Raw genomic sequence first — 26,333 nt, forward strand, 5'->3', positions numbered from 1 at the left:
GTGTCACGGCTGTAGAGAAGGTGGACGCCGTGGAGGGATTGACTACGGAGTCTCTGTGGGTGGAGGTTAGGAACAGGAAGGGGTCGGTAACGTTGCTGTGTGTTTTCTATAGGCCGCCCAATAGTAACAGAGATGTTGAGGAGCAGATGGGGAAACAGATCCTGGAGAGATGTAGGAATAACAGAGTTGTCGTGATGGGAGATTTTAATTTCCCAAACATAGATTGGAATATCCCTAGGGCTAGGGGTTTGGATGGAGAGGAGTTTGTTAGGTGTGTCCAGGAGAGTTTCCTGACACAGTATGTGGATAAGCCTACTAGAGGAGAGGCTGTACTTGATCTGGTGCTGGCTAATGAACCTGGACAGGTGGAGGATCTCTCGGTGGGTGAGCATCTTGGGGATAGCGATCATAATTCTATCTCCTTCACGATAGCATTGGAAACAGATAGGATCAGGCAGGCTAGGAAAGTGTTTCTCTGGAGTAAAGGGAGATACAGTGTCATCAGGGAGGAAATTAGACGGGTAAATTGGAAGGAGGCATTCTTGGGGAAAAGTACCGAAGGAAAGTGGAGGATTTTCAAGGAATGTTTGTCTGGAGCTCTGCATGACAACGTTCCGATGAGACAGGGGGGTGTTGGTAGGGTACGGGAACCGTGGTGCACGAAGGTTGTGATGAACCTGGTGAATAAGAAAAGAGAGGCGTACAGAAGGTTCAGAGAGCTAGGAGGTGTTAAGGATTTAGAGGAGTATACGGGATGTAGGAAGGAGCTTAAGAAGGAAATTAGGAGAGCAAGAAGGGGTCATGAGAAGGCCTTGGCGGGTAAGATTAAGGAGAATCCCAAGGCTTTCTATAAATATGTCAAGAGTAAAAGGATGAGATGTGAAGGCATAGGACCCTTAAAAGGTGAAGGGGGAAAAGTTTGTGCGGAACCGTTAGAAATGGCGGAGCTGCTTAATGAATACTTTACCTCGGTATTCACGGTGGAAAGGGATCTGGGTGGTTGTACTGCTGGTTTGCGGTGGACAGAAAGGATCGAGCATGTGGACATAAAGAAAGAGGATGTGTTGGAACTATTGAATGGCATCAAGGTTGGTAAGTCGCCAGGACCGGATGGGATGTACCCCAGGTTACTGTGGGAGGCGAGGGAGGAGATTGCGGAGCCTTTGGCGATGATCTTTGCATCGTCGATGGAGACGGGAGAGGTTCCGGAGGATTGGAGGATTGCAGATGTGGTCCCTATATTCAAGAAAGGGAACAGGGACAGCCCGGGAAATTACCGACCGGTGAGTCTAACCTCAGTGGTTGGTAAGTTGATGGAGAGGATCCTGAGAGACAGGATTTATGATCATCTAGAGAAGTTTAGTATGATCAAAAGTAGTCAGCACGGCTTTGTCAAGGGCAGGTCGAGCCTTACGAGCCTGGTTGAGTTCTTTGAAAACGTGACCAAACACATTGACGAAGGAAGAGCGGTGGATGTGGTCTATATGGACTTCAGCAAGGCGTTCGATAAGGTCCCCCATGCAAGACTTCTTGAGAAAGTGAGAGGGCATGGGATCCAAGGGGCTGTTGCCTTGTGGATCCAGAACTGGCTTGCCTGCAGAAGGCAGAGAGTGGCTGTGGAGGGGTCTTTCTCTGCATGGAGGTCAGTGACCAGTGGAGTGCCCCAGGGATCTGTTCTGGGACCCTTGCTGTTTGTCATTTTCATAAATGACCTGGATGAGGAAGTGGAGGGATGGGTTGGTAAGTTTGCTGACGACACCAAGGTAGGTGGTGTTGTGGATAGTTTGGAGGGATGTCAGAAGTTGCAGCGAGACATAGATAGAATGCAAGACTGGGCGGAGAAGTGGCAGATGGACTTCAACCCGGATAAGTGTGTGGTGATCCATTTTGGCAGATCCAATGGGATGAAGCAGCAGTATAATATGAAGGGTACCATTCTTAGCAGTGTAGAGGATCAGAAGGACCTTGGGGTCCGGGTCCATAGGACTCTTAAATCGGCCTCGCAGGTGGAGGATGCGGTCAAGAAGGCGTACGGCGTACTAGCCTTCATTAATCGAGGGATTGAGTTTAGGAGTCGGGAGATAATGCTGCAGCTTTATAGGACCCTGGTTAGACCCCACTTGGAGTACTGCGCGCAGTTCTGGTCACCTCATTACAGGAAAGATGTTGAAGCCATTGAAAGGGTGCAGAGGAGATTTACAAGGATGTTGCCTGGATTGGGGGGCATGCCTTATGAGGATAGGTTGAGGGAGCTTGGTCTCTTCTCCCTGGAGAGACGAAGGATGAGAGGTGACCTGATAGAGGTTTACAAGATGTTGAGAGGTCTGGATAGGGTAGACTCTCAGAGGCTATTTCCAAGGGCTGAAATGGTTGCTACGAGAGGACACAGGTTTAAGGTGCTGGGGGGTAGGTACAGAGGAGATGTCAGGGGTAAGTTTTTCACTCAGAGGGTGGTGGGTGAGTGGAATCGGCTGACGTCGGTGGTGGTGGAGGCAAACTCGTTGGGGTCTTTTAAGAGACTTCTGGATGAGTACATGGGATTTAATGGGATTGAGGGCTATAGATAGGCCTAGAGGTGGGGATGTGATCGGCGCAACTTGTGGGCCGAAGGGCCTGTTTGTGCTGTGGCTTTCTATGTTCTATATGTAAATTCAGAACAGCGATTCCTACTGGAACGATGTCATGATCTCTATAAATGTATTTGTGTTTTTCAATAAGAGAGGATAGAGCCAACGATTCGAGTCTGGATGACCTTTCATCAGAGCTTCATTGAACTCTGACAAAGGGTCATCCAGACTCAAATTGTTAGCTCTATTCACTCTCCACAGATGCTATCAGACCTGCTGAGACTTTCCAACATTCTCTGTTTTTGTTTCAGATTCCAGCATCTGCAGTATTTTGCTTTTATCTTTGCACTTTTCATTTTGTACGATGTAATGCTGTCCTTAGCACCTCTCCCTCAATGGGATACATTTTCTAATTCTGTCAGGCTCGATGGGCTGAATGGCCTCCTTCTGCACTGTTGGGATTCTATGATTCCATGATTCTATGGTATAGGAGCCAGGACTGGAACATAGTTGGATTATCACATGCAAAGATGTACAAAACCACAAGGTTGGACAATTTAAATAAGTGTTTGCATCTGCAGAAGTTGCTAGCTAAAGGCAAAGCTGTAAAATCCTGCAATTTAAAGTCATTCAGCCCTTGCTGCCTAACTCCACCCCAACATCACTTGCCTGTGGCACAGGTCGCTCTGAGATCCCTGTCCTTCCAGAAGCGGCCACAGACGCTACATTGGCACTGCAGAGCATAGGGCCTGTCACCCTCTGATTGGCCGATCTCTCTCAGTAGGCAAGAATTCCCGCTCTGGAATCTTGATCCTGGAGGAAGTCCTGCTGTGGGCCTCGCCACTGTTTGATTGGCTAGTGGTTCAATGGGCCTTCCCGAAAAGAGGCAACGTGGGTCTATTGCTGGCTGTCCTGCCAGCACGTGAGACCCCAAAGCCGTGGCAAGATCCCACCCCAGCTTTCTGATCAGGTGATAAAGGGCGGGATTCTACAGTCACGCTCGCCTGAAAACTGGAGATTCCCATCCAACTTCAATGGACCTTTACATGGTCCACCCCTCCACCCACGAGAATTCCAGTGGCGGATGGGATGGGAAAATTCCAGCCATAATAAGACATGGTTTTGGAGCAGATTGTGATCGCTGCTCTTGATGTTTGACTGATCAACTCAACCTATTTCGGTTCTTGTATGTAGATCGAACAACACCCCTTCCCTTCAGCAAGAAGCCCTGTACACATTTTAGGAATTCCTTTTCTTTTTCTTCCTGCCTGGATTAAAGGAAAGAATCTTGTGCCCTCCTCCCATAGCCCGTTTGTTGGTTGGGCGGGTACGTACTCAGCCGATAGGATGGCAGGTGGGTACCCTGTTGCCTCCCTCCCAGCCTCCATCTTGCTATGTCCACAGCAAATAGGCCGGTGGATGGCCTTCCAATCCAGCTACCAATGGAGGCCTTAAGCAGACAATTAATGTCCACTTAAGGACTTCATCCCACCACCACTGGTATTAACCCAACAACATTCAGGGATCTCATCATGCAAGGAAGACGTCAAGTCAGCCCTTGTGTGTTTGCTTGTGGGCGTCTGGGTGGGGGTCCCTCTCTCAAAGGTACTCCCCAGTGGGACTGCTGAATATCGAGCAGCTTCTGACATGAAGTATATGTGCTTGGCGCCTGCTGTAAAAAATCCAGCCTCATACATCCATATTCCTTTAACTCATGCTTTCCCCTGTTTACAACCAGTTGATCTTAACTTTTCTTTCTCCATGTTGCTAAATCCTTTATTTTTCTCTGAACTATTTTAACATTCTTTTCTTGCTGTTTCAGGTTACTATTCTTATTTCTCCTTTCACTCCGAATAACTCTTCATTATAAGACGATAAGACCATAGGATATAGGAACAGAATTAGGCCACTCGGCCCATCGAGTCTGCTCTGCCATTCAATCATGACTAATATGATTCTCATCCCCATTCTCCTGCCTTCTCCCCGTAACCCTTGATCACCTTATTGATCAGGAACCTATGTATCTCTGTCTTAAAGACACTCAATGACCTGGCCTCCACAGCCTTCTGCGGCAAAGAGTTCCACAGATTCACCACCCTCTGGCTGAAGAAATTTCTCCTCATTTCAGTTTTAAAGGAGCGTCCCTTCACTCTGAGGTTGTGCCCTCAAATTCTGATCTCTCCCACTGGTGGAAACATCTCTCCACATTCACTCTATCTTGGCCTCTCAGTATCCTGTAAGTTTCAATTAGATCCCCCCACCCCCCTCCCCTCCCCCATCCTTCATGGGAGAATGTTTGACATTTGCATAAATTGTTTTCTCTCCAATTTTTATTGAATCATAGAATCCCTATAGCACAGAAGGATGCCATTCAGCCCATCCAGTCTGTACCGACTACATCCCACCCAGGCCCTATTCCTGTAAGCCCACACATTTACCCTGCTAGCCCCCCTGACATTAGGGTCAATTTAGCATGGTCAATCAACCTAATCCACACATCTTTGGGCTGTGGGAGGAAACCGGAGCACCAAGAAGAAACCCACGCAGACACGGGGAGAACGTGCAAACTCCACACAATCCTCCATCGAGTATAGAAGTGCACAGAAATATAGAATTATTTGCTCATTCATCCAGCGCTGCCATATGTATGCCGTCCTTCCCACCTTTCACTGAACTGGTTCCAATGCCCCGCAAAATGGAAGCCAGTAGGTAGCTGAAGACCACTCCATCTTCATCTGCTGGCAGTGGCTTTGCTCCCTCTTTTTGTCTGTTCAAGGCAGAAAGAGCTTCAACCCCTCCAGCAGATGCTGACTGCACAATTACTGCATCTGCCTTGCAGAAAATCAACTCACTGGAGCAATCGCCTGCTGAAAACCCTATCTGAATTAAAATTTGCCCTATTTATTTGATTTGTCAGTACTAGTACGTTCAGCGATACAGTGGAAAAAAGATAGAAATGTAGGAGCAAGAGGAAGCTATTCGGCCCTTTGAGCCTGCTCTGCCGTTCAGTCTGATCATGGCTGCTCAATAACCTTTTCCCACTTTCCCCCATATCCTTTGATCCCTTTAGCCCCAAGAGCTATATATAACTCCTTCTTGAAAACACAACTGCTTTCTGTGATAACGAATCAGCTCACCACCCTCTGCTTGAAGAGATTCCTCCTCATCTCAGTCCTAAATGGCTTTACCCCAATCCTTAGGCTATGACTCCTGGTTCTGGACATACCCACCATCGGGAAGGTCCTTCCTGCCTCCACCCTGTCTAGTCCTGTGAGAATTTTATTGGTTTATATGAGATTCTCCCTCATTCTCCTAAACTCCAACGAATATAATCCTAACTGACTCAATATTTCCTCTTACGTCTGTCCTGCCATCCCAGGAATCATCCTGGTAAACCTTTGCTGCACTCCCTCTATGGCAAGAACATCCTTCCTCAGATAAGGAGACTAACACTGCGCACAATATCCTAGGCCCTTTTAAGGGAAACACCTTCAAACCTATATCAGGCATACATCGACATGCTCTCTTTCATCGGGCAAAAGATACAAAAGTCTGAGATCACGTACCAACCGACTCAAGAACAGCTTCTTCCCGGCTACCATCAGACTTTTGAATGGACCTACCTTATATTAAGTTGATCTTTCTATGACTGCAACACTACATCCTGCACTCTCTCTTTTCCTTCTCCCCTATGTACTCTACAAACAGTATGCTTTGTAGTGCGCGAGAAATACTTTTCACTGTATACCAATACATGTGACAATAATAAATCAAATCAAATCAAAGTGTTCTCATCAGTTGCATTACACTAGATGCTGAATCTCACCACTGAATAACAACCAAAAGGCTGAGAATAATCTAGGCAGGTGGAAAATATGACACAGTGTTAGCCAGACAAAAGGAACCAAGAGTTCTGAAAAAAAGTTTCAGCAAAGATCCTCGTACAGAAGCATGACTGTGAGAGACACAATGGAATGGGTATCTTTACATGACAGAGAACCTAGATACCTGCATTTAATGTTTTTTATTACTATGTAGTGAGCATGACTCAACATTTTGACACTCAGAACAAATGATTCCGTTCTAATCTGGAAAGGAAAGCTTGCTGAAATCCAATGTACGACCATCAAAAAGAAAGCCATTCACGTTATTTGACTTGATTTTAATAGGCGGGCATCTGCTTACCTTTTTTACAGAATGGTCCATCGTATGCAGAGTGACTGCAATTGCACGAATAGCCGTTGTATTTCTCTATACACCTCCCTCCATTGTGACACAGGTTACCGTAACTGCTGCAGTGCCCCAGGCATCCGGGCTTCACCCCAGGGGTGATTTTGGCTCTTTCTTCAAGATCAAGGGTGACTCCATTTAACCGTAAAGAGCGAACACATCCAAGGAATCCCTTCTGTCTTGAGGCAGTCCCACCTGAAAACAGATCGACTGATTTTAAGTAAATCTGGAGGGGGTGGGGGTGGGTAAAAGACTCGTGTCCAATCGTAGCTGCTTGTGCCCTTGTCAACAGTAAATAACACACAGCTCACTAAGGAAGAACAGAACTCCCACAATAGCTGCAAAAAAATGATAACATCCTCAGCACACATGATGCAACTTAACATTTTTTATTATTCTTTGCGATGCAGGGTGAATTCCAAATAAGCAAATAGATGCATCCAATGTACAAAATCAGCTCTCGTGCACCTTGATGATATAATTGCTTTGATCGAAGAACAAACACCATTAATCTTCCAGTTTTTAACATGTGAAATACAATCATTGGCTAAGTTTCATCTCAACACCAGTATATTCTAACAAAAGTTCCAAAGAAGTCACATTGGACTCGAAATCCTGGCCAGAATTCTCCGGCCGTTCACACTGGCGGGATTTTCCATTCCAGCTGGCAGCGCACCCCCACCCGCAGGTTTCCTGCTGGCGTGGGGTGACATCATTGGGAATTCCCATTGACAGCGGCGGGACCAGAGAATCCCGCCACTAGCAAACAGAGCGCCACCTCCCGCCGGCGGGAAACACGCAGCTGGGAGGCCAACGAATCTCGCCCGTTAACTCTCCACCGATGTTGCCAGACCTGCTGAGTATTTTCTAGTACTTCCTGTTTTCAGTTTAGAAGATTTTTTTTGTGTGAAATGTTGAGTTTTCGTTTCCTATCTTGGGATCAAATTACACGATAGAATACTGAATATGCATATTTATTAGTCAGGCGCTTGTATTGGCAAGTTACAGAAATCCTGTTGCAAAAACCATATCCATAGAATCCCTATGGTACAGAAGGAGGCCATTCAGCCCAACGAGTCTGCACTGACCACATCCCACCCAGGCCCTATCATCGTAACCCTGCTAATCCCCCTGACACTGGGGTCAATTTAGCATGACCAGTCAACCTAAGCCACACTTCTTTGGACTGTGGGAGGAAACCAGAGCACCCAGAGGAAACCTGTGCAGACACAGGGAGAACATGCAGATTCTGCACAGACAGTGACCCAAGCCGGGAATCGAACCCAGGTCCCTGGCAGGGTGAGGCAGCAGTGCTAACCACTCTGCCATCGTGCTGCCCAATCTTAGTAAGTGTTCAATTGAGTAGGAATGCAAGGCCGAAAATTATTTAACTTAATATGCATGACATTCCGCTGGCCATTATTTTAATGTATTTGTTAATTGGACAAGGTTTAACCGTATCTTGAAATAACAGATAGCGGAATGTCACATGAATGTCTTAAATGTTCTTGCACAGATGTCAGTGACTGACATTTTAAAATTATGTTTAAATGATGGACTCACGTCTTTTGGAACCTGGGTTTAATTTTTTGAGGGAGTGAAGTAATGTAAATTGCGGCTGCTGTGAATGTTTATAAATACATTCCCGATTCTTTATTTAAATGCACATTCTCTGTGTTAGGGGAAGTAATAGGTTAGCAAAATACTCCCTGATCTTGCCAATATCCAAATGAACTTGAGAGGAGATGAATAAGCAAGATCCGGGTGTCAATGTTAAACCAGAGTGGGTTTGGGGTTAATAACAGTTAGGAGTTGTTCCAATTAACTTTTTCCCCAGTGCAAGACACTGGTACGAAACTTAAAGAGCGCCACCGCCTCCACTTTTACATAACTGTGTCCATAAACAGTGGCATGGCTGAAAAAACTGGACCCAATAAAATTTAAGACACAGCTTTTGAATGTTAATATTATTTAAATACTATTAAATGTATTATTATTAAAAGCCTCTACAGAGTTAGCGGAGTAGAAGACTACACATTCAGTAGAAGTGTTAAAATGTGAAGAGTAAAGCTGAATTCCCTTTACTGTTGTGTTGATGTATGCAGGTATTTATAAAGCTTAAGAAAGGTAATAAAACTAAGCAGCTAAAGCTCAGTGATTAATGTACTCTATTATAAATACTACTTGCAATAATCCCTTTAGGCATTCAATGCTTTACAAAATGTATTTCAAATGTTTTATCCTCCACAGCATTATGCTTCCAGCTCCATCTTCTGACAAGGTTTGACCCTGAATAAAGCTGCACAAATGATACTTTTTAAAAAATAAATATGTCATTATGAAAACACAGTTGCAGATTAGTTTTGTTTTGTCGCTTTGCAAATAAACCTCTCGTCCAGCTTTGCAGCATTAAGCCTGTGCTCCGATAGATATCAGGAACGCATGCCAATGAATTTTTTTGCCAGCAGATACCAGCCTAACAGATATTGAAAGGAAACAGTGGCACTTGCATTAACCTCGCCAGTTCTACTGGGGCTCTTCTTATTCCAGACACTGTGCACTCAGGGTAATTAAATAAGTAAATCCCCATTTTTTGAAATTGCTTATCCAGAGTATCCACTTAAGAGGACCAAACATTAAAAAACACCATACCAAATGAAATAATTTATTCAGAAGCATGTTTGAATAAAGCTGTAATTTTGGACCTTTCAAAGAACCATCATGCTCACAATGGGAAAACTAGTTCGTAAGCAATTGGGAGAATAGTGTCTGTAATAATACGAGGACATGAACTGTAAAATTATGAAGAAAATTACCAGTGTTATTATTTTAAGTATTTGCATTTTAATTTCAAAGGTATAAAATAAACCATTATGAGATTAAAGACAGATCAGCCAAAGCCTAGCCTTCTCGCGTTGTGTATTTTTCTTCTGCGAGCCATCAAAAGGATTAGCTTATTTATTCACCAAATGCCGTGATACAGGGATATATTCTTATAAAAATGCACAGATAATAGACTGCTCCAGATAACCTGTACGCTCCTTATTAGTTTACCCAAGAACATCACTCTACTTGCTTCAGTTAGACCCAGTGGGTCCAGTTACATTCCAGGGATTGTCATGAGGCAGCATGTATGCACCAAGGCAGCAATGGAGGTGGATACATATTCACTAGACAGGCATGAAACCCGCACACCAACTTCACATCTCTGTATTTTCATAAAATGAGTCAAAGGTAATGTAAAGTATAATCAGCTAATGACCGTTCCCGTCCAGCCAGCTTCACCAGAAGCTCTCCGTAATTTCCATTTTTTTACTGTATAAAAAAATCACAACAAATCTACTACCCACATTAAACTCAAGACTCAATGCTGAATTCAACAACTTGAGACTTTGACCTTGCTCTCCATCGTAACCTTTTTCTTCAATATCCCACACATTTTTTGTTCCTTTGTAAAAACCCTCCCTCCTCTCCTCCACTGGGCTATCTGTCACTTATTTTTAAATTTTGCTCCACCTTAGGAGCAATCTCTCCCAGCTGCCACTAATCACAACTCCAGTTGTCCCACTCCCTCTTATAGAGTACATAATACAAAGCATTTTTCCTCTCTTTAGTGCTGAATGAGGGTCATATGGATTCAAAGCGTTAACGCTGTGTTCTCTCCCAACGGATGCTGCCAGACTAACTGTGTTTTTCCAATATTCTCAGGTTTTGTCCCAAAATCTGTGCTTCCTTGAAGGAAACCAAATATTCGGACATGTTAAACTTTTAATTGGATAACTATTTATGTGCAAGATTCCCTGGGCCCATTCGCTAAGGGCGTAAATCTCATTTCTCTCGTGAGATGGCCATAGTGGGATTCTTTTCTCGGCAAGGTCTCAGTTTGAGATCTCCCCCCACCCACGCAGGTAACATAATCAGGTTCATGCGCAGTGAGGGCGTGAAACTGATTTGCATGAATTAATAGGGCGGCATGGTGGCACAGTGGTTAGCATTGCTGCCTCACAGCGCCAGCGACCTGGGTTTGATTCTTGGTTTGGGCCACACAGATAGTGTGGAGTTTGCACATTCTCCCCATGTCTGCACGGGTTTCCTCCAGTTGCTCCGGTCTCCTCCCACAGTCCGAAAGACATGCTGGTTAGGTGCATTGGCCATGATAAATTTCCCCTCAGTGTACCCGAATAGGCCCCAGAGTGTGGCGACTAGGGGATTTTCACAGTAACTTCATTGCAGTGTTAATGTGTGCCTACTTGTGACCAATAAATAAACTTTACTTTTTCTTTAACATGGATTTAAGTATGCTTAAACGGTTAAGGTCATAGCTTGTGGGGTCATTAGATATTCCCCCCCCCACCCCCCGCCACCCCACCCCTCCCCGGCCCGTTGCTGTAACATCCTACTTGCAGGAATCACGACTGGTTTCCAATACTGGCAAAGCTTGAAATTCTGACTGTAAACCACTGAGGGTGATCTTATGAAACAAATTCTAAGTCCAGAACGAGTGTGAAAATAGGAGGGTTTCACATCTGTTTTTTGGGCAAGTCCAAATGTTGAATTTTATGCACTCAGTGCACTCAAAAAAATCCTGAAATCCATTTCCCCCCTCTCCCAGTTGGACTGATCACCTTCCTGCCCCCACTGCCATCCCCCAGCCCCGGCTAGACCAATCACCACCTCTCCACCCACTCCCCCCACCCACGGATCACTGTGCAGAGCAGCAGCGGTCCCGTCTCCCCCCTGACACCGAATGCTGTACAGAACACTGGCCGTCCATGCTCCACCGATCAGCCTTCCTCAATATGGCACCCCCCTGTAGGCTCCAACCCATCAGGCCTCGTCCCCTTGACACTGCCCGGTGCCTGGTGGGCGGTGCTAGGTTGGCAGTGGCAGACTGCCATGCTGGCAGTGCCAGACTGGTACTGCCCAAGGGGCACCCTCCTTGCCCCTGACCCCCGGGGAGGGGGGGGGGGTGGGGAACCTCAATAGCTTCCACTTCTCCCAGCAATGCCATCACGTATGGATCCGTTGATGGGGGAACCATACGTGATTCTCACCGGACAGAACCTCCCCCAGCGAGGCCACACAGGCAAGACAGCCCAGACGATTGAGTCCCGGGCTTGCTAATCACATTGAAATTAACATGAAAATAAATTTAAATAATTTATTCAGCCTTGCACCAGAAATGGGTGGATATCCGGTAACGGCAATATCGCGAGAAACGAGAAATCGGACGCAAATCTGATTTCTCGGCTCTCTGGTGATCTTACCGGCTCAACCACCCATCGCCGGCAGGGCACGTTGGTACGATCGCCCCCAGTGTGTGTTTCTTCCGAGAAACAGAGGCAGATTTTCACTCTGTCTACTGACACTTTGTCAAAAAGAATCATGGGGTAGAGTGTGGCCTGATAGAGCTGGCAAGCCTGCTCGGGGCAGGTTGGCACTGCCAGGGGTTGGTGCCAGGGGGGGGCAGTGTCATGGCAGTGCGTAGACATGGCTTTTACACCATAAATAAAGAACCCATTAACTGAATTCACTCTGTTGGATTAGTTTTGTGCCTAGCATACACATCTCAAACTCCAGTAGGATTTGCTGCTGAGTTTAAAGTTTCAAAGTTTTAACGTTTATTTCTTAGTGTCACAAGTAGGTTAACACACTGCAATGAAGTTACTGTGAAAATCCCCTCGTCGCCATACTCCAGCGCCTATTCAGCTACACTGAGGGAGAATGCATCGAATCAGCACATCTTTCGGACTGTGGGAGGAAACTGGAGCACCCAGAGGAAGCCCACGCAGACACGGGGAGAACGTGCAGACTCCACACAGACAGTGACCCAAGCCGAGAATTTAACCCAGGTCTCTTATTCAGCCTGACGCCAGGATTACTGAAAAGGAAACAGTTTCAGATCCATAATGCTTGGAGGACAGAAAGATATAAAGTAATGTAACAATTTGAAGGCAAATAGCCACCCGGGGGGTTGGGGGGGCGGGGGGGGGGGGGTGCAGTTACTGCAGGCTTTACAGAGGTTGTAAATATTTAAAAAGCATATTTAAGCCTTACAGAGAGTGGTAGTGGCTCTCACAAGTAACTGGGAAAATAAATCATGAATGTTCACTTCAGAGTCGGGAAGTTGATGTGGGGACCGGTCCATGTCCCGATCTCACACTGCGTGTTCCAGACATGCTCACCTCTATTTTTAAAGGAATGGTCAAGTAAATTTCCAATTAGGGAGCGTGGATGGTGGGGGAGCGGGGCAGGGGGGTTGGTAGTAGGGGGGAGGCGGGGGGGGTGGTGGGGGGGAGCAGGCTCTCGATGATGGAGGACCAGTGGGAGATTCCCCCCGCACATTCGGAACACCCTGTTTTGCCAGCGAGATTGGTTCCATGCCCAAAATGGATGCAAAGCCTTTTTGAATGAGATTGAATATATTTCTGGAGGGGTTGGAAAGGTGTGCCCCACTGATTAGAGAGATTAATCGGCGGCACGGTAGCACAGTGGTTAGTACTGCTGCTTCATAGCTCCAGGGACCTGGGTTCGATTCCCGGCTTGGGTCACTGTCTGTGTGGAGTTTGCACATTCGCCTTGTGTCTACATGGGTTTCCTCCGGGTGCTCCGGTTTCCTCCCACAGTCCAAAGATGTGCGGGTTAGGTTGATTGGCCATGCTAAAATTGCCCCTTAGTGTCCTGAGATGCGTAGGTTAGAGGGATTAGCGGGTAATATGTGTAGGGATATGGGAGTAGGGTCTGGGTGGGATTGTGGTCGGTGCAGACTTGATGGGCCGAATGGCCTGTTTCTGCACTGTAGGGTTTCTATGATTTCTATGATTCTATGATTAAGGTACCCCGGGATGAGTTAATCGGAGACAAGACATCCGAGCACAACCTGAATCATGTGGGGAGAACATTTTTATTAATAAGGCTCAATATTCGGTGAGTTTTCCCGCCATTGGCGTATTCCCACCGGTTATCTCCCTGGAACCGACACTTTGAATAAAATATGGGAAAATTTCACCCATGCTCTGCCAGCATGATGGTTTATTGCTGTGATCCTTTGAAGTTAGGCATTTCTGGGCGGCACAGTGGTTGGCACTGCTGCCTCACAGCGTCAGGGATCCAGGTTCGATTCCGGCCTCGGGTCACTGTCTGTGCAGAGTCTGCACGTTCTCCCAGTGCCCTTGTGGCTTTCCTCCGGGTGCTCCGGTTTCCTCCCACAGTCCAAAAGACATGCTGGTTAGATGCATTGGCCATGCTAAATTCTCACTCAGTGTACCCGAACAGGAGTATGATGACTAGGGGATTTTCACAGTAACTTCACTGCAGTGTTAATGTCAGTCTACTTGTGACATTAATAAATAAACTTTAAACTTCTTGGCTGGAATTCTCCCATCCGGCCTGCCACTGGAATTTTAGCGGGCGGGTTGCAGAGAATGTGAAATCCCATTGAGAGTTGGGCGGGAATTTCTGGCTTTTAGACCAATATGGCTGGAGAATTCCGCCATTTGAGTTTGTCCCGATGGCCGCAAGATGAAACACTCCGGCATCATGTCTCTTGCAATATTCCAATTAATCTCCTTCTACATGTGCCACTATGAACTGATCCAAAGAAAAGTGAAATGTTTCGAAAGTATGAATCTGTTCACTTGATGTTGCCAATGAAAAGAGAGAATTTCCTCTTTACATGCTCTTTTCAAAGACATCCACAAAAAGCATTATGAACCACTCTTTAAAACCACTATTCTGGCACTTGCACAACATTGATTCCCTATTTAAATTCATCACGGCACTACTAATCTTATGAAAAATACAGTGTAATCATACTCTTGAATCATGTCATTGGAAAATTCTTAGTATATGTCACTTGTTTAAAGACCATTAGTATGTTTTATTCAAGAATGAACACTCTGTCATGTCACTACAGCAGAGGAAATTGATTCACCCCAGTCCTTAGCGTGTGGAACTCAATTTACATTAAATACACTTTACACATTAATGCAGTTATTTTTCCTGAGGAATTATCAGGCCAACCTACAGCATACAAATAAATCTAGGGTTTATACAGTGGGATAGATAATGCATGATGATTGCAAATATTATATTTGGAAAGAAAATATCCTGCTTAGAAGATCCTCCATGTCGTTTCAGGAGATAAAAAGGTTCAGGATATAATTTTTATCCCACATGTTCATCTCGGAACACACGAGAGCCAAGTGGGAGGTGAATTGTTTGTCATTCAGCATGTAGTCTATCCATTACAGGCATGACTTAATGCAAATGATGCTGAAATAAAGCATCGCGCACTGGCGAGAATGAAGGGCTGTGAATGGAAGTGAAAAGTTATGTTCTTCCATTGAAAGGGGAAGAGGTGGACAGATTTCAACTGAGAACAAGAAGAAATCAGACCTCAGTGGACTAGTCCTCAGAAGAATCATTATTCTTGAAAATAAAATCAAAAGATTGTCCTTGCTTTTTTTGTTTTTGGGAGCTCTGGTTCACAATTTGCGTATTTGCAGGGCTTCCTCTTTCCTGTGTAAATCTGTCAGTGAGACTTTTTCCTCTGGTTTTGCGGGTCTTATTACAATTCGCGTTTGGAGGTTACTGCTTCAGGGGAAGCACTTAGCTTCATGCATTAAAAGAATTTAGTTGCTTTGAGATGTAATTTAAAAAATGTAAGCTTTGATGGGAATGCTTGACTTATATTGCCCCGTATCGAAAACTGTAATTTTATAACAGCACTTCTGTTGCACAGATGGTTCTCAAGCTAATGCTGTCAGTGGTGAGAATGGAAAAAGTGTACATCGATTGAGGTCAGAGTCAGTGTAAAGAGTCTAAGGCATGGGAAAATTATAACAGAGACAAAGCTGTAACACTGGGAGAAAAGAACAGCTGGCAGATTCAGGAGGAGTGTACAATAATGGCAAGAATTAATCAGTAATTGTTCACCAATATGGACAAAGGATGGTTAGCACTGCTGCCTCACAACGCCAGGGACCCGGGTTCAATTCTGGCCTTGGGTAATTGTCTGTGTGGAGTTTGCACATTCTTCCTGTGTCTGCATGGGTTTCCTCCAGGTGCTCCAGTTTCCTCCCTCAGTCTGAAAGACGTGCTGGTCAGGTGCATTGGCCATGCTAAATTCTCCCACAGTGTACCCGAACAGGCACCAGAGTGTGACGACTAGGGGATTTTCATAGTAACATCATTGCAGTGTTAACACAAGCCTACTTGGGACACTAATAAATAAACTTTAAACTTTCATTAGAGATGCAGTTCTGATGAAGGGTCATCCAGACTCGGAACATTGGCTCTATTCTTTCTTCACAAATGCTGTCAGACCCTGCTGAGATTTTCCAGCATTTTCTGTTTTTGTATTAAGAGACTGAAGAGAAAGCAAAGACTTGCATTTACATGGCATTTTTCACAACCTCAGGATGTCGCAAATAACTTTTTCTCAAAGGTAATCACTGTTGTATTGTAAGAAACATGGCAGCCAATCTAGGCACTGCAAGCTCCCACAAACAGCAATGTGCTCACAACTAGATCATCTGTTTCTGCAAAGTTGTTTAAAGGGGACATAATGACTTGGTCAACAGAGATAACTCGATTTCCTGGCTTCAGAAAGTGCCGTATGGAATCTTTTGCATTCACCTGGGGCCTCAGTTCAATGTCTTATCGGGAAGATGGCATCTCCTATCAGTCCGGCACTCCATTGGTACTGCAGTGGAGTGCTGCCTAGACTTGCTGCTCAAATCTCTGGAGTGGGACTTGAACCCAAAACTGTCAGAAGTGAGAGTGCTACCAACTGAGACATGGCTGAAACTCTTACATAATTGCACTGCAGTGGAAGCACGGATGAGTCAAATTTGGATTATATGAAATTTTGGTCATGTTCAAGTTGACAACTAATCCTGCCGGAAGAATAGCAATAGAACAATGCCCGTAATAGGCTGAAATTTGGCACTGATAACTCCGAATTGGCCAAACTTGTCTAAGCTTATCATATGACAGTGCCAACCAATCAGAGCAAAGTTGCTCCATTCAAGAGCATGAAATTATGCTCTTGAATATTTGACATCAAAGGGTTGCTCTGTGAAAGGACATTCAAAGCCTTTGAGAACCACTAAATTTGTAAGAAAGTTAAAAGTGTCGTCGATTGGAAAGAAAATGAAGTTGAAACAGCAATTGGAAAATTGTAGTGTGAGTGGCAAGTGGATATTGCGAATGAGTGGGAGATTTTACTGTTGGGTTTATCCACCATTGTGAAATACAAGGCAAACATCTTGAAACAGTTCGACAAGCAGGTGTTCTCTGCAACAAGCATTCCCTGTGGGAGCAGTACGGCAGCCCAGTGGCTAGCACTGCTGTCTCACAGTGCGAGGGATCTAGGTTCGATTCTCTGCTTGGGTCATTGTCCTTGCGGAGTCTGCACATTCTCCCCATGTCTGCATGGGTTTTGCTTTCCTCTAGTTTCCTCCCACAGTCCAAAGATGTGCATTGGCCATGCTAAATTCTACCTCGGTCTACCCGAACAGGTGCCAGAGTGTGGCGTCTAGGGGATTTTCACAGTAACTTCATTGCAGTATTAATGTAAGCCTATTTGTGACACTAGTAAAAAATAAACTTTCGAATGTAAACTGTTGCCAATCCCAATTTTGAAGACATTTTGCTAATGTTGTTCAGGGCAGTTGGAGTAGAGAATATTCCCAACACTGGTCCAATCCTCCAGGAAGGGAAGTTTGGCAAAGAAGTTTAAAGTTAAAGTTTGTTTATTAGTGTCACAAGTGGGTATTAGTGACACTGCAATGAAGTTACTGTGAAAATCCTGTTGATCCACATGGAGTTCACCTGCAGCAATGGACAGGACCAATTCAAGATGAGGGGCACAGCATCACATCCCACTCAGTGAGCAATGGTTATGGCAGCAATGGCAGATAGCAAAACAATCTTGCTGATGCCTTCAGTGAATATGCGCCACAAGACATTTTGGATGAAATGTTTTCTGTCTTTTTCCTGTTCGGTCTTTGATGTAAAACACGTAACGAAGGAAAGCAGAGAAAGCCAACATGTCCCTACTATGGTCTGCGCCGATATGTTCGGCATTAAAAAGCTGCTGCTTTTTATGACAGTAAAGTCCAAGGAGCCACATTGCTTTGTGAATGTCAAGACAATACCCACACTGCACAAGGCAAACAGGAAATTTAGAGGGGATTTGAGAAAAAACTTTTTCACTCAGATGGTGGTGGGAATCTGGAATGCGCTGCCTGGGAAAGTAGTGGAGGCTGGAAAACTTACAACCTGTGAAAAATATTTGAGTGAACACTTGAAATATCATAACATTCAAAGATATGGGACAAGTGCAGGAAAATGGGATTAGCGCGCCTTTAATGATAGCTATTGTCCCTCGAAAACAGACACACACACACACACACACACAAACAACCTCTGTCCAAAGTTGATTTGAATATATGGGCTGAATTCTCCAGCCGCGCTGGTCTAAAAGCTGGAAATTCCTACCCGACCGTCAATGGCTAAAATTCCGGTGGCGGGCATGATGGGAGAATTCCGGCCTATGTATTTATTAGAGAGAAAGAAAGTTAAATAGCTGATATAATTTTCTATCATCTCAATGTCTTCTTGTTTCTCAATGTGGCAGGCCCATATAGTCACCCATAGCAGGGACGGCATGGTGGCACAGTGGTTAACACTGCTGTCTCAGAGCGCCAGGGACCCAGGTTTGATTGCTGGATTGGGTCACTGTCTGTGCAGAGTCTGCACATTCTCCCAGTGTCTGCCTAGTTCCTCTGGGTGCTCTGGTCTCCTCCTACAGTCCGAAAGACGTGCTGGTTAGGTGCATTGGCCGTGCTAAATTCTCCCTCAGTGTACCCGAACAGGTGCCGGAGTGTGGCGACTAGGAGATTTTCACAGTAACTTCATTGCAGTGTTAACATAAGCCCACTTGTGACTAATAAATAAACTTTAACTTTTTTTTGAAGGATTTTCTTGTAAATTGTGGCATTTCAATTAAATGCTGAAAGAACCTGAAGGAACACTAACAGATTAATTTTCTTGTCGATTGGCTACACGCTCCTGCTGACGTCAGCTTCCCAGTATGAGCAATTATCTGACAAAAGATTGATTGCATTGTTATTATTAAAAATTGCGTAACAATTAGATCAAGCAGCAATTGTACATCAGCATGTGGCACTTTATTAATAAGTCAAACTCACTTGACTGAAAACGTGTGTCCTGCAGTGAAAGTGCCTATATTACACATGTATGTTAATCAATGTCAAATAAATTGAACTCAGACTGAAGACTGACAAGTACAGTACGTGACTTCTGTGTCATATCTCAGCTTTCACAGTGGGAGCTCTTTCATATCTTCATCAAGGTTCACGGTGCTTTTTATTTATAAGGTTTGACGTAGAAATGCACTGCAGAATAGGGCAGCACGGTGGCACGGTGGTTAGCACTGCTGCCTCACAGCGCCAGGGACCCGGGTTCAATTCCGGCCTCGGGTCACTGTCTGTGTGGAGTTTGCATGTTCTCCCCGTGTCTGCGTGGGTTTCCACCGGGTGCTCTGGTTTCCTTCCACAGTCCAAAGATGTGCGGGTTAGGCTGATTGGCCATGCTAAATTGTCCCTTAGTGTCAGGGGGAACTAGCAGGGTAAATATGTGGGGTTACGGGGATGGGGCCTGGTTGGGATTGCGGTCGGTGCAGACTCGATGGGCCGAATGGCCTGCTTCTGCACTGTAGGGATTCTATGAATAAGAGTTTTCTCCCTGTGCAATACATGCAGGATGTAATAATGACACCCATTTTAGAACTGAATATCTTCCAGATATTTAGTTACTGAAGAAATTATTGAGTATCCAGTGTGCAATCAGATGGCAAAATGCAGTCTAAATGACATAGAATACGTCTATCTTGAAATTTATCTATTCAGAATCCAATTACCTGTGACTTTAATCATCCTGCAAAGGAATACAAATTGATTAATTAGTTTCAGGCTACAAGAAGTAATAAAGTTTAAGCTTCTTCCCACACTGAAACCAATTTAATCACGCATTCATGAGTCAACCATAACGCTGCAGAAACAGCCCATTAGTAAACAGCCTCCAAGAACAACCCATTGCCTCGACACATTAATTTGCTTGATGATATTTCTTGTTTCAGCTCATTTTGCAGTATTAAATGTGGCCGGGGAAGAGTGTGTTGTCTGCCTGGTCTCAGATAGAGAGCCCCCAGACTCAAGCTGCCCTTCAGAACACGAGTTAGAGTAAAGTTTATTTACTAGTGTCACAAGTAGGCTTACATCAACACTGCAACGAAGTTACTGTGAAAATCCCCCAGCCGCCACACTCCGTCGCCTATTCGGGTACATTGAGGGAGAATTTAGCATGGCCAATACACCTAACCTTTGGACTGTGGGGAGGCACGGTAGCACAGTGGTTAGCACTGCTGCCTCACAGCACCAGGGAGCCGGGTTAGATTCCCAGCTTGGGTCACTGTCTGTGTGGCGTTTGCACATTCTCCCCATGTCTGCATGGGTTTCCTCCGGGTGCTCCGGTTTCCTCCCACATTCTGAAAGATTGCTGGTTAGGTGCATTGACCCGAACAGGCGACGGAGTGTGGCGACTCGGGGAATTTCACAGTACCTTTATTGCAGTGTTAATGTAAGCCTTACTTGTGACTGATAAATAATAAATAAACATTAGCCAGAGCACCCGGAGGAAACCCATGCAGACACGGGGAGAACGTACAAACTCCGCACAGACAGTAACCCAAGCCAGGAATCGAACCCAGGTCCCTGGCATTGTGAGGCAGCAATGCTAACCACTGTGCCACCGTGATGTTCCTCAGCATCCTAGTTTGACTGTGTGGCACGGTGGCACAGTGGTTAGCACTGCTGCCTCACAATGCCACGGACCTGGATTCGATTCCCTTCTTGGTCACTGTCTGTGCAGAATCTGCGCGTTCTCCCTGTGTCTGCGTGGGTTTCCTCTGGGTGTTCCAGTTTCCCTCCCACAAGCCTGAAAGATGCACTGCTTAGGTGCTTTGGCCATGTTTAATTCTCCCTCAGTGTACCTGAACAGGCACCAGAGTGTGGCGACTGGGGGATATTCACAGTAGCTTCATTGCAATGTTAATGTAAGCCTATTTGTGACACTAATTAATAAACTTTAATTTTTAACTTAAAGAGATACTTAAGGAGGTTGAAGATAAATTGCACAACCATACAGAACGCTTCCAATCATGTGGGAACTATAATGTAAAATAAGGCATATTCAATTATTCTGTATATGGTTGTAAGTGCTGTTAATAATAATAATAATAGAATCAAGAATTACAACTGCAATAATTCATCAGTTTAGTGCTTTAGTACATCATTGAATGGTACATAACTATGCCCAGGAATAAACAGCTTCACGTTAGGGAATCAAAGTTAATTAAATCAAGGAAATGAACCAGTTTGATCTTTTAAGCAAACGATATCAACACTGCAAACCTACGGAGTCACTGGGGAGGTGAACTTTGCTAATTTTAAATACATTCAGCCAGCTACCCAATAACAGATCCAGAAATAGCTCAAAATATCAGCTTTCCCATGACCCAGTGGCCACATTTCAAACAGAGGCTTTATGCTCCTTCCAATAGCTGGACAAAATAAATAGGCGAAATATATACCTCTGAGCGTCTTCGGAGAACAAAAGCATTTAAGTGTAACAGGAAAGGATTTCCCTCAGTGGCTAAGCAGCTGCTCCTGTTACTGGCTGGTATTCAAGGGTTGTAGGGCAAGTGCTGGGTGGCAAAACACTGCTGAATTATCTGAATTGTTACTTTATTCAATGTCTGTCATCTCAAAATAAACCCCTTAGGGCAGGTGAAAATGAGCATACCCGCTACAACTCTCACCAACTTCTATACCATAGAAAGCATTCTTTCTGATTGTATTGCAGCTTGGTATGGCTCCTGCTCTGCCCAAGAACAAAGAACAATACAGCACAGGAACAGGCCCTTCGGCCCTCCAAGCCCGCGCCGCTCCCTGGTCCAAACTAGACCATTCTTTTGTATCCCTCCATTCCCACTCCGTTCATGTGGCTATCTAGATAAGTCTTAAACGTTCCCAGTGTGTCCGCCTCCACCACCTTGCCCGGCAGCCCATTCCAGGCTCCCACCACCCTCTGTGTAAAATACGTCCTTCTGATATCTGTGTTAAACCTCCCCCCCCCCGCCACCTTGAACCTATGACCCCTCGTGAACGTCACCACCGATCTGGGAAAAAGCTTCCCACCGTTCACCCTATCTATGCCTTTCATAATTTTATACACCTCTATTAGGTCACCCCTCATCCTCCGTCTTTCCAGTGAGAACAACCCCAGTTTACCCAATCTCTCCTCATAACTAAGCCCCTCCATACCAGGCAACATCCTGGTAAACCTCCTCTGCACTCTCTCTAAAGCCTCCATGTCCTTCTGGTAGTGTGGCGACCAGAACTGGGCGCAGTATTCCAAATGCGGCCGAACCAACGTTCTATACAATTGCAACATCAGACCCCAACTTTTATACTCTATGCCCCGTCCTATAAAGGCAAGCATGCCATATGCCTTATTCACTACCTTCTCCACCTGTGACGTCACCTTCAAGGATCTGTGGACTTGCACACCCAGGTCCCTCTGCGTATCTACACCCTTTATGGTTCTGCCATTTATCGTATAGCTCCCCCCTACATTAGTTCTACCAAAATGCATCACTTCGCATTTATCTGGATTGAACTCCATCTGCCATTTCTTTGCTCAAATTTCCAGCCTATCTATATCTTTCTGTAGCCTCTGACAATGTTCCTCACTATCTGCAAGTCCAGCCATTTTCGTGTCATCCGCAAACTTACTGATCACCCCAGTTACACCTTCTTCCAGATCGTTTATATAAATCACAAACAGCAGAGGTCCCAATACAGAGCCCTGCGGAACACCACTAGTCACAGGCATCCAGCCGGAAAAAGACCCTTCCACTACCACCCTCTGTCTTCTGTGACCAAGCCAGTTCTCCACCCATCTAGCCACCTCCCCCTTTATCCCATGAGATCCAACCTTTTGCACCAATCTACCATGAGGGACTTTGTCAAACGCTTTACTAAAGTCCATATAGACGACATCCACGGCCCTTCCCTCGTCAACCACTCTAGTCACTTCTTCAAAAAACTCCACCAGGTGAGTGAGGCAGGACCTCCCTCTCACAAAACCATGCTGACTATCATTAATGAGTTTATTCCTTTCTAAATGCGCATACATCCTATCTCTAAGAGTCCTCTCCAACAACTTCCCGACCACGGACGTCAAGTTCACCGGCCTATAATTTCCCGGGTTATCCTTCCTACCCTTCTTAAATAATGGGACCACATTAGTTATCCTCCAATCCTCTGGGACCTCACCTGTGTCCAGTGACGAGACAAAGATTTGTGTCAGAGGCCCAGCGATTTCATCTCTCGTCTCCCTGAGCAGCCCAAGACCGCAGGAAACTACAAAGGGTCGTGAATGAAGCCCAGTCCATTACTCAAACCGGCCTCCCACCCATTGACACTGTCTACACTTCCCGCTGCCGTGGAAAAGCAGCCAGCATAATCAAGGACCCCGGACATTATCTCTTCCACCTTCTTCCATCGGGGAAAAGATATAAAAGTCTGAGATCACCAACCAACTCAAGAACAGCTTCTTCCCTGCTGCCATCAGACTTTTGAATAGACCTACCTCGCATTAAGTTGACATTTGTCTACACCCTAGCTATGACTGTAACACTATATTCCGCACTCTCTCCTTTTCTTCCCTATGTACGGTATGCTTTGTCTGCATAGCACGCAAGAAACAATAGTTTTCACTCATACATGTGAGAATAATAAATCAAATCAAATCAAAAAGGTGGAAGCAGTGGCATAGTGGTATTGTCACTGGACCAGAAATCCACAGACACAGGGTAATGTTCTTGGGATCTGAGGTCGAATCACACCATGGCAGATGATGAAATTTGAATTCAATAAAAATCTAGAATTAAAAGTCTAATGATGACCATGAAACCATTGTTGATTGTCATTAAAAACTATATCTTTCTGTAGCCTCTGACAATGTTCCTCACTATCTGCAAGTCCAGCCATTTTCGTGTCGTCCGCAAACTTACTGATCACCCCAGTTACACCTTCTTCCAGATCGTTTATATAAATCACAAACAGCAGAGGTCCCAATACAGAGCCCTGCGGAACACCACTAGTCACAGGCATCCAGCCGGAAAAAGACCCTTCCACTACCACCCTCTGTGGATATAGATTGTTCTTTTGGGAAGGAAATCTGGCATCCTTACCCATTCTGGCCTCCACATGACTCCACAGCAATGTGGTTGACTCTTAACTACCTATCTGAGATGGCTGAGCAAGACACTCAGATCGAGGGCAATTAAAGATGGGCAACAAATACTGGCCTAAAGCCAGCGATGCCCACATCCCATGAATGAATAAGAAAAGCAGATTGGTGGGTTATACTCCAGGACGATGCGGTTAACCATGATGACCTAAGTAGAACATAGAACATAGAACATAGAACTTTACAGCCCCTCAGCCTTTGTGGGTTATACTCCAGGACGATGCGGTTAACCATGATGACCTAAGTAGAACATAGAACATAGAACATAGAACTTTACAGCCCCTCAGCCTTTCCTCATACGATTTTCCCACCATACCAGGCAACATCCTGGTAAATCTCCTCTGCACCCTTTCCAACACTTCCACATCTTTCCTATAATACGGCGACCAGAACTGTACGCAATACTCCAAATGCGGCCGCACCAGAGTTTTGTACAGTTGCAGCATGACCTCCTGGCTCCGAAACTCAATCCCTCTACCAATAAAAGCTAACACACCGTACGCCTTCTTAACAACCCTATCAACCTGGGTGCCAACTTTCAGGGATCTATGCACATGGACACCCAGATCCCTCTGTTCATCCACACTACCAAGTATCTTACCATTAGCCCAGTACTCTGTATTCCTGTTACTCCTTCCAAAGTGAATCACCTCACATTTTTCCGCATTAAACTCCATTTGCCACCTCTCAGCCCAGCTCTGCAGCTTATCTATGTCCCTCTGTAACCTGCCACTTCCCTCCGCAAGGAAATCTCCTCTTCACTGTCCTTCAAATGTTGAGGAAGTTTGAAAAATCAATAGTTTCAGTTTCTTTCACCCAATAACATGCATTTAATTATGTTTGCTTTTTTCTCATTCTATATCTTTATCTCTATATTTAGACCAACTGAATGACATTGATGCATTCATTCAGACATTTGCACATCAAATCCTGTCTGCTATTAAATTGCTTCCAGTTTACTTCTGTTAATTATTCATAACTGAGGCTAGACATTTTGTATTATTCAACTAGATGGGTAGAGTCATAGAGTGATAAAGGTTTACATAATGGAAACAGGCCCTTGGGCCCAGTTTTTACCATTAAGCTAATCCCAATTGCCCACATTTGGCCATATCCCTCGATACCCATCTTACCCATGGAAGTGTCTAAATGCTTTCTAAAAGACACAATTGCACCCACCTCTACTACTGCCTCTGACAGCTTGTTCCAGACACTCACCACCCTCTATGCGAAACAATTGCCCCTCCGGACCCTTTTGTCTCTCTCCCCTCTGGTTTTAGACTCCCTTATCTTTGGGAAAGGATGTTGACTATCTAGCTGATCTATGTCCCTCATTATTTTATAGATCTCTGTAAGGTCACCCCAAAGCCTCCTACACTCCAGGGGGAAACAGCCCCAGACTATCCAGCCTCTCCTTATAACTCAAAGTATAAAAGAAAAAAATAGTAGTGGCAGAATTCTGTTGTCCAAGTATGTCCAAACTGTATGTGATGAAGGGTTACACTTCTACAGCTGAATCTATGCTCTGGAATTTGACATTCCATAGGCGGAGGAGTGTGTGCTGCTGCCCCCTCTCTGCTGCTTTTGCAGAGGAGAGGATGATCCAAGGTTTCTCAGGAACCATGTCACTTTGGGGCAAGGCATGATGGGACTAGGCCCCATAAACTACCTCAGCAGGGATGGAGATTGACCCCACACGGTTGACATTATTCTGTGCCACACTCTTAGCTAACGAGCTAGTCAGTGCCCTGAACTTAAGTGAATGATTTTCTTTTATTATTCATTTGTGGGACATGGGTGTCACTGGTTGGCCAGCATTTATTATCCAACACTGGTTGCTCTTGGGCAGTTGAGAGTCAACAACATTGCTATGGCTCTGGAGTCACATGTAGGCCAGACCAGGTAAGGATGGCAGATTTCCTTCTCTAAAGGACATTAGTGAACCAGATGGGTTTTGCCGACAATTGTTTCATGGCCATTAGTAGATTCCTAATTCCAAATATTTTTTATTGAATTCAAATTCCACTATCTGCTCTGGCAGGATTCGATCCTGGGTCCTTTTTTAAAATTTATTTATTAGCGTCACAAGTCGGCTTACATTAACACTGCAGTGAAGTTACTGTGAAAATC

The 26,333-nt window shown here is 45.0% G+C and overlaps 1 protein-coding gene across 1 annotated transcript in view; it reads right to left on the reverse strand.

Moving 5' to 3' along the window:
* The window catches only part of LOC144504124 (contactin-associated protein-like 5), a 664,070-nt gene that overhangs the window by 212,292 nt on the left and 425,445 nt on the right, over positions 1-26,333 (reverse strand). Inside the window, exon 18 of the mRNA XM_078229300.1 lies at positions 6,753-6,992. Within this exon, the coding sequence (XP_078085426.1) occupies positions 6,753-6,992 (240 nt within the window). The remainder of the gene's footprint in view (positions 1-6,752; positions 6,993-26,333) is intronic.

Source organism: Mustelus asterias, chromosome 14 (genome assembly GCF_964213995.1).
Source record: "Mustelus asterias chromosome 14, sMusAst1.hap1.1, whole genome shotgun sequence".
In the NCBI taxonomy this organism is placed as follows: Eukaryota; Metazoa; Chordata; class Chondrichthyes; order Carcharhiniformes; family Triakidae; genus Mustelus; species Mustelus asterias.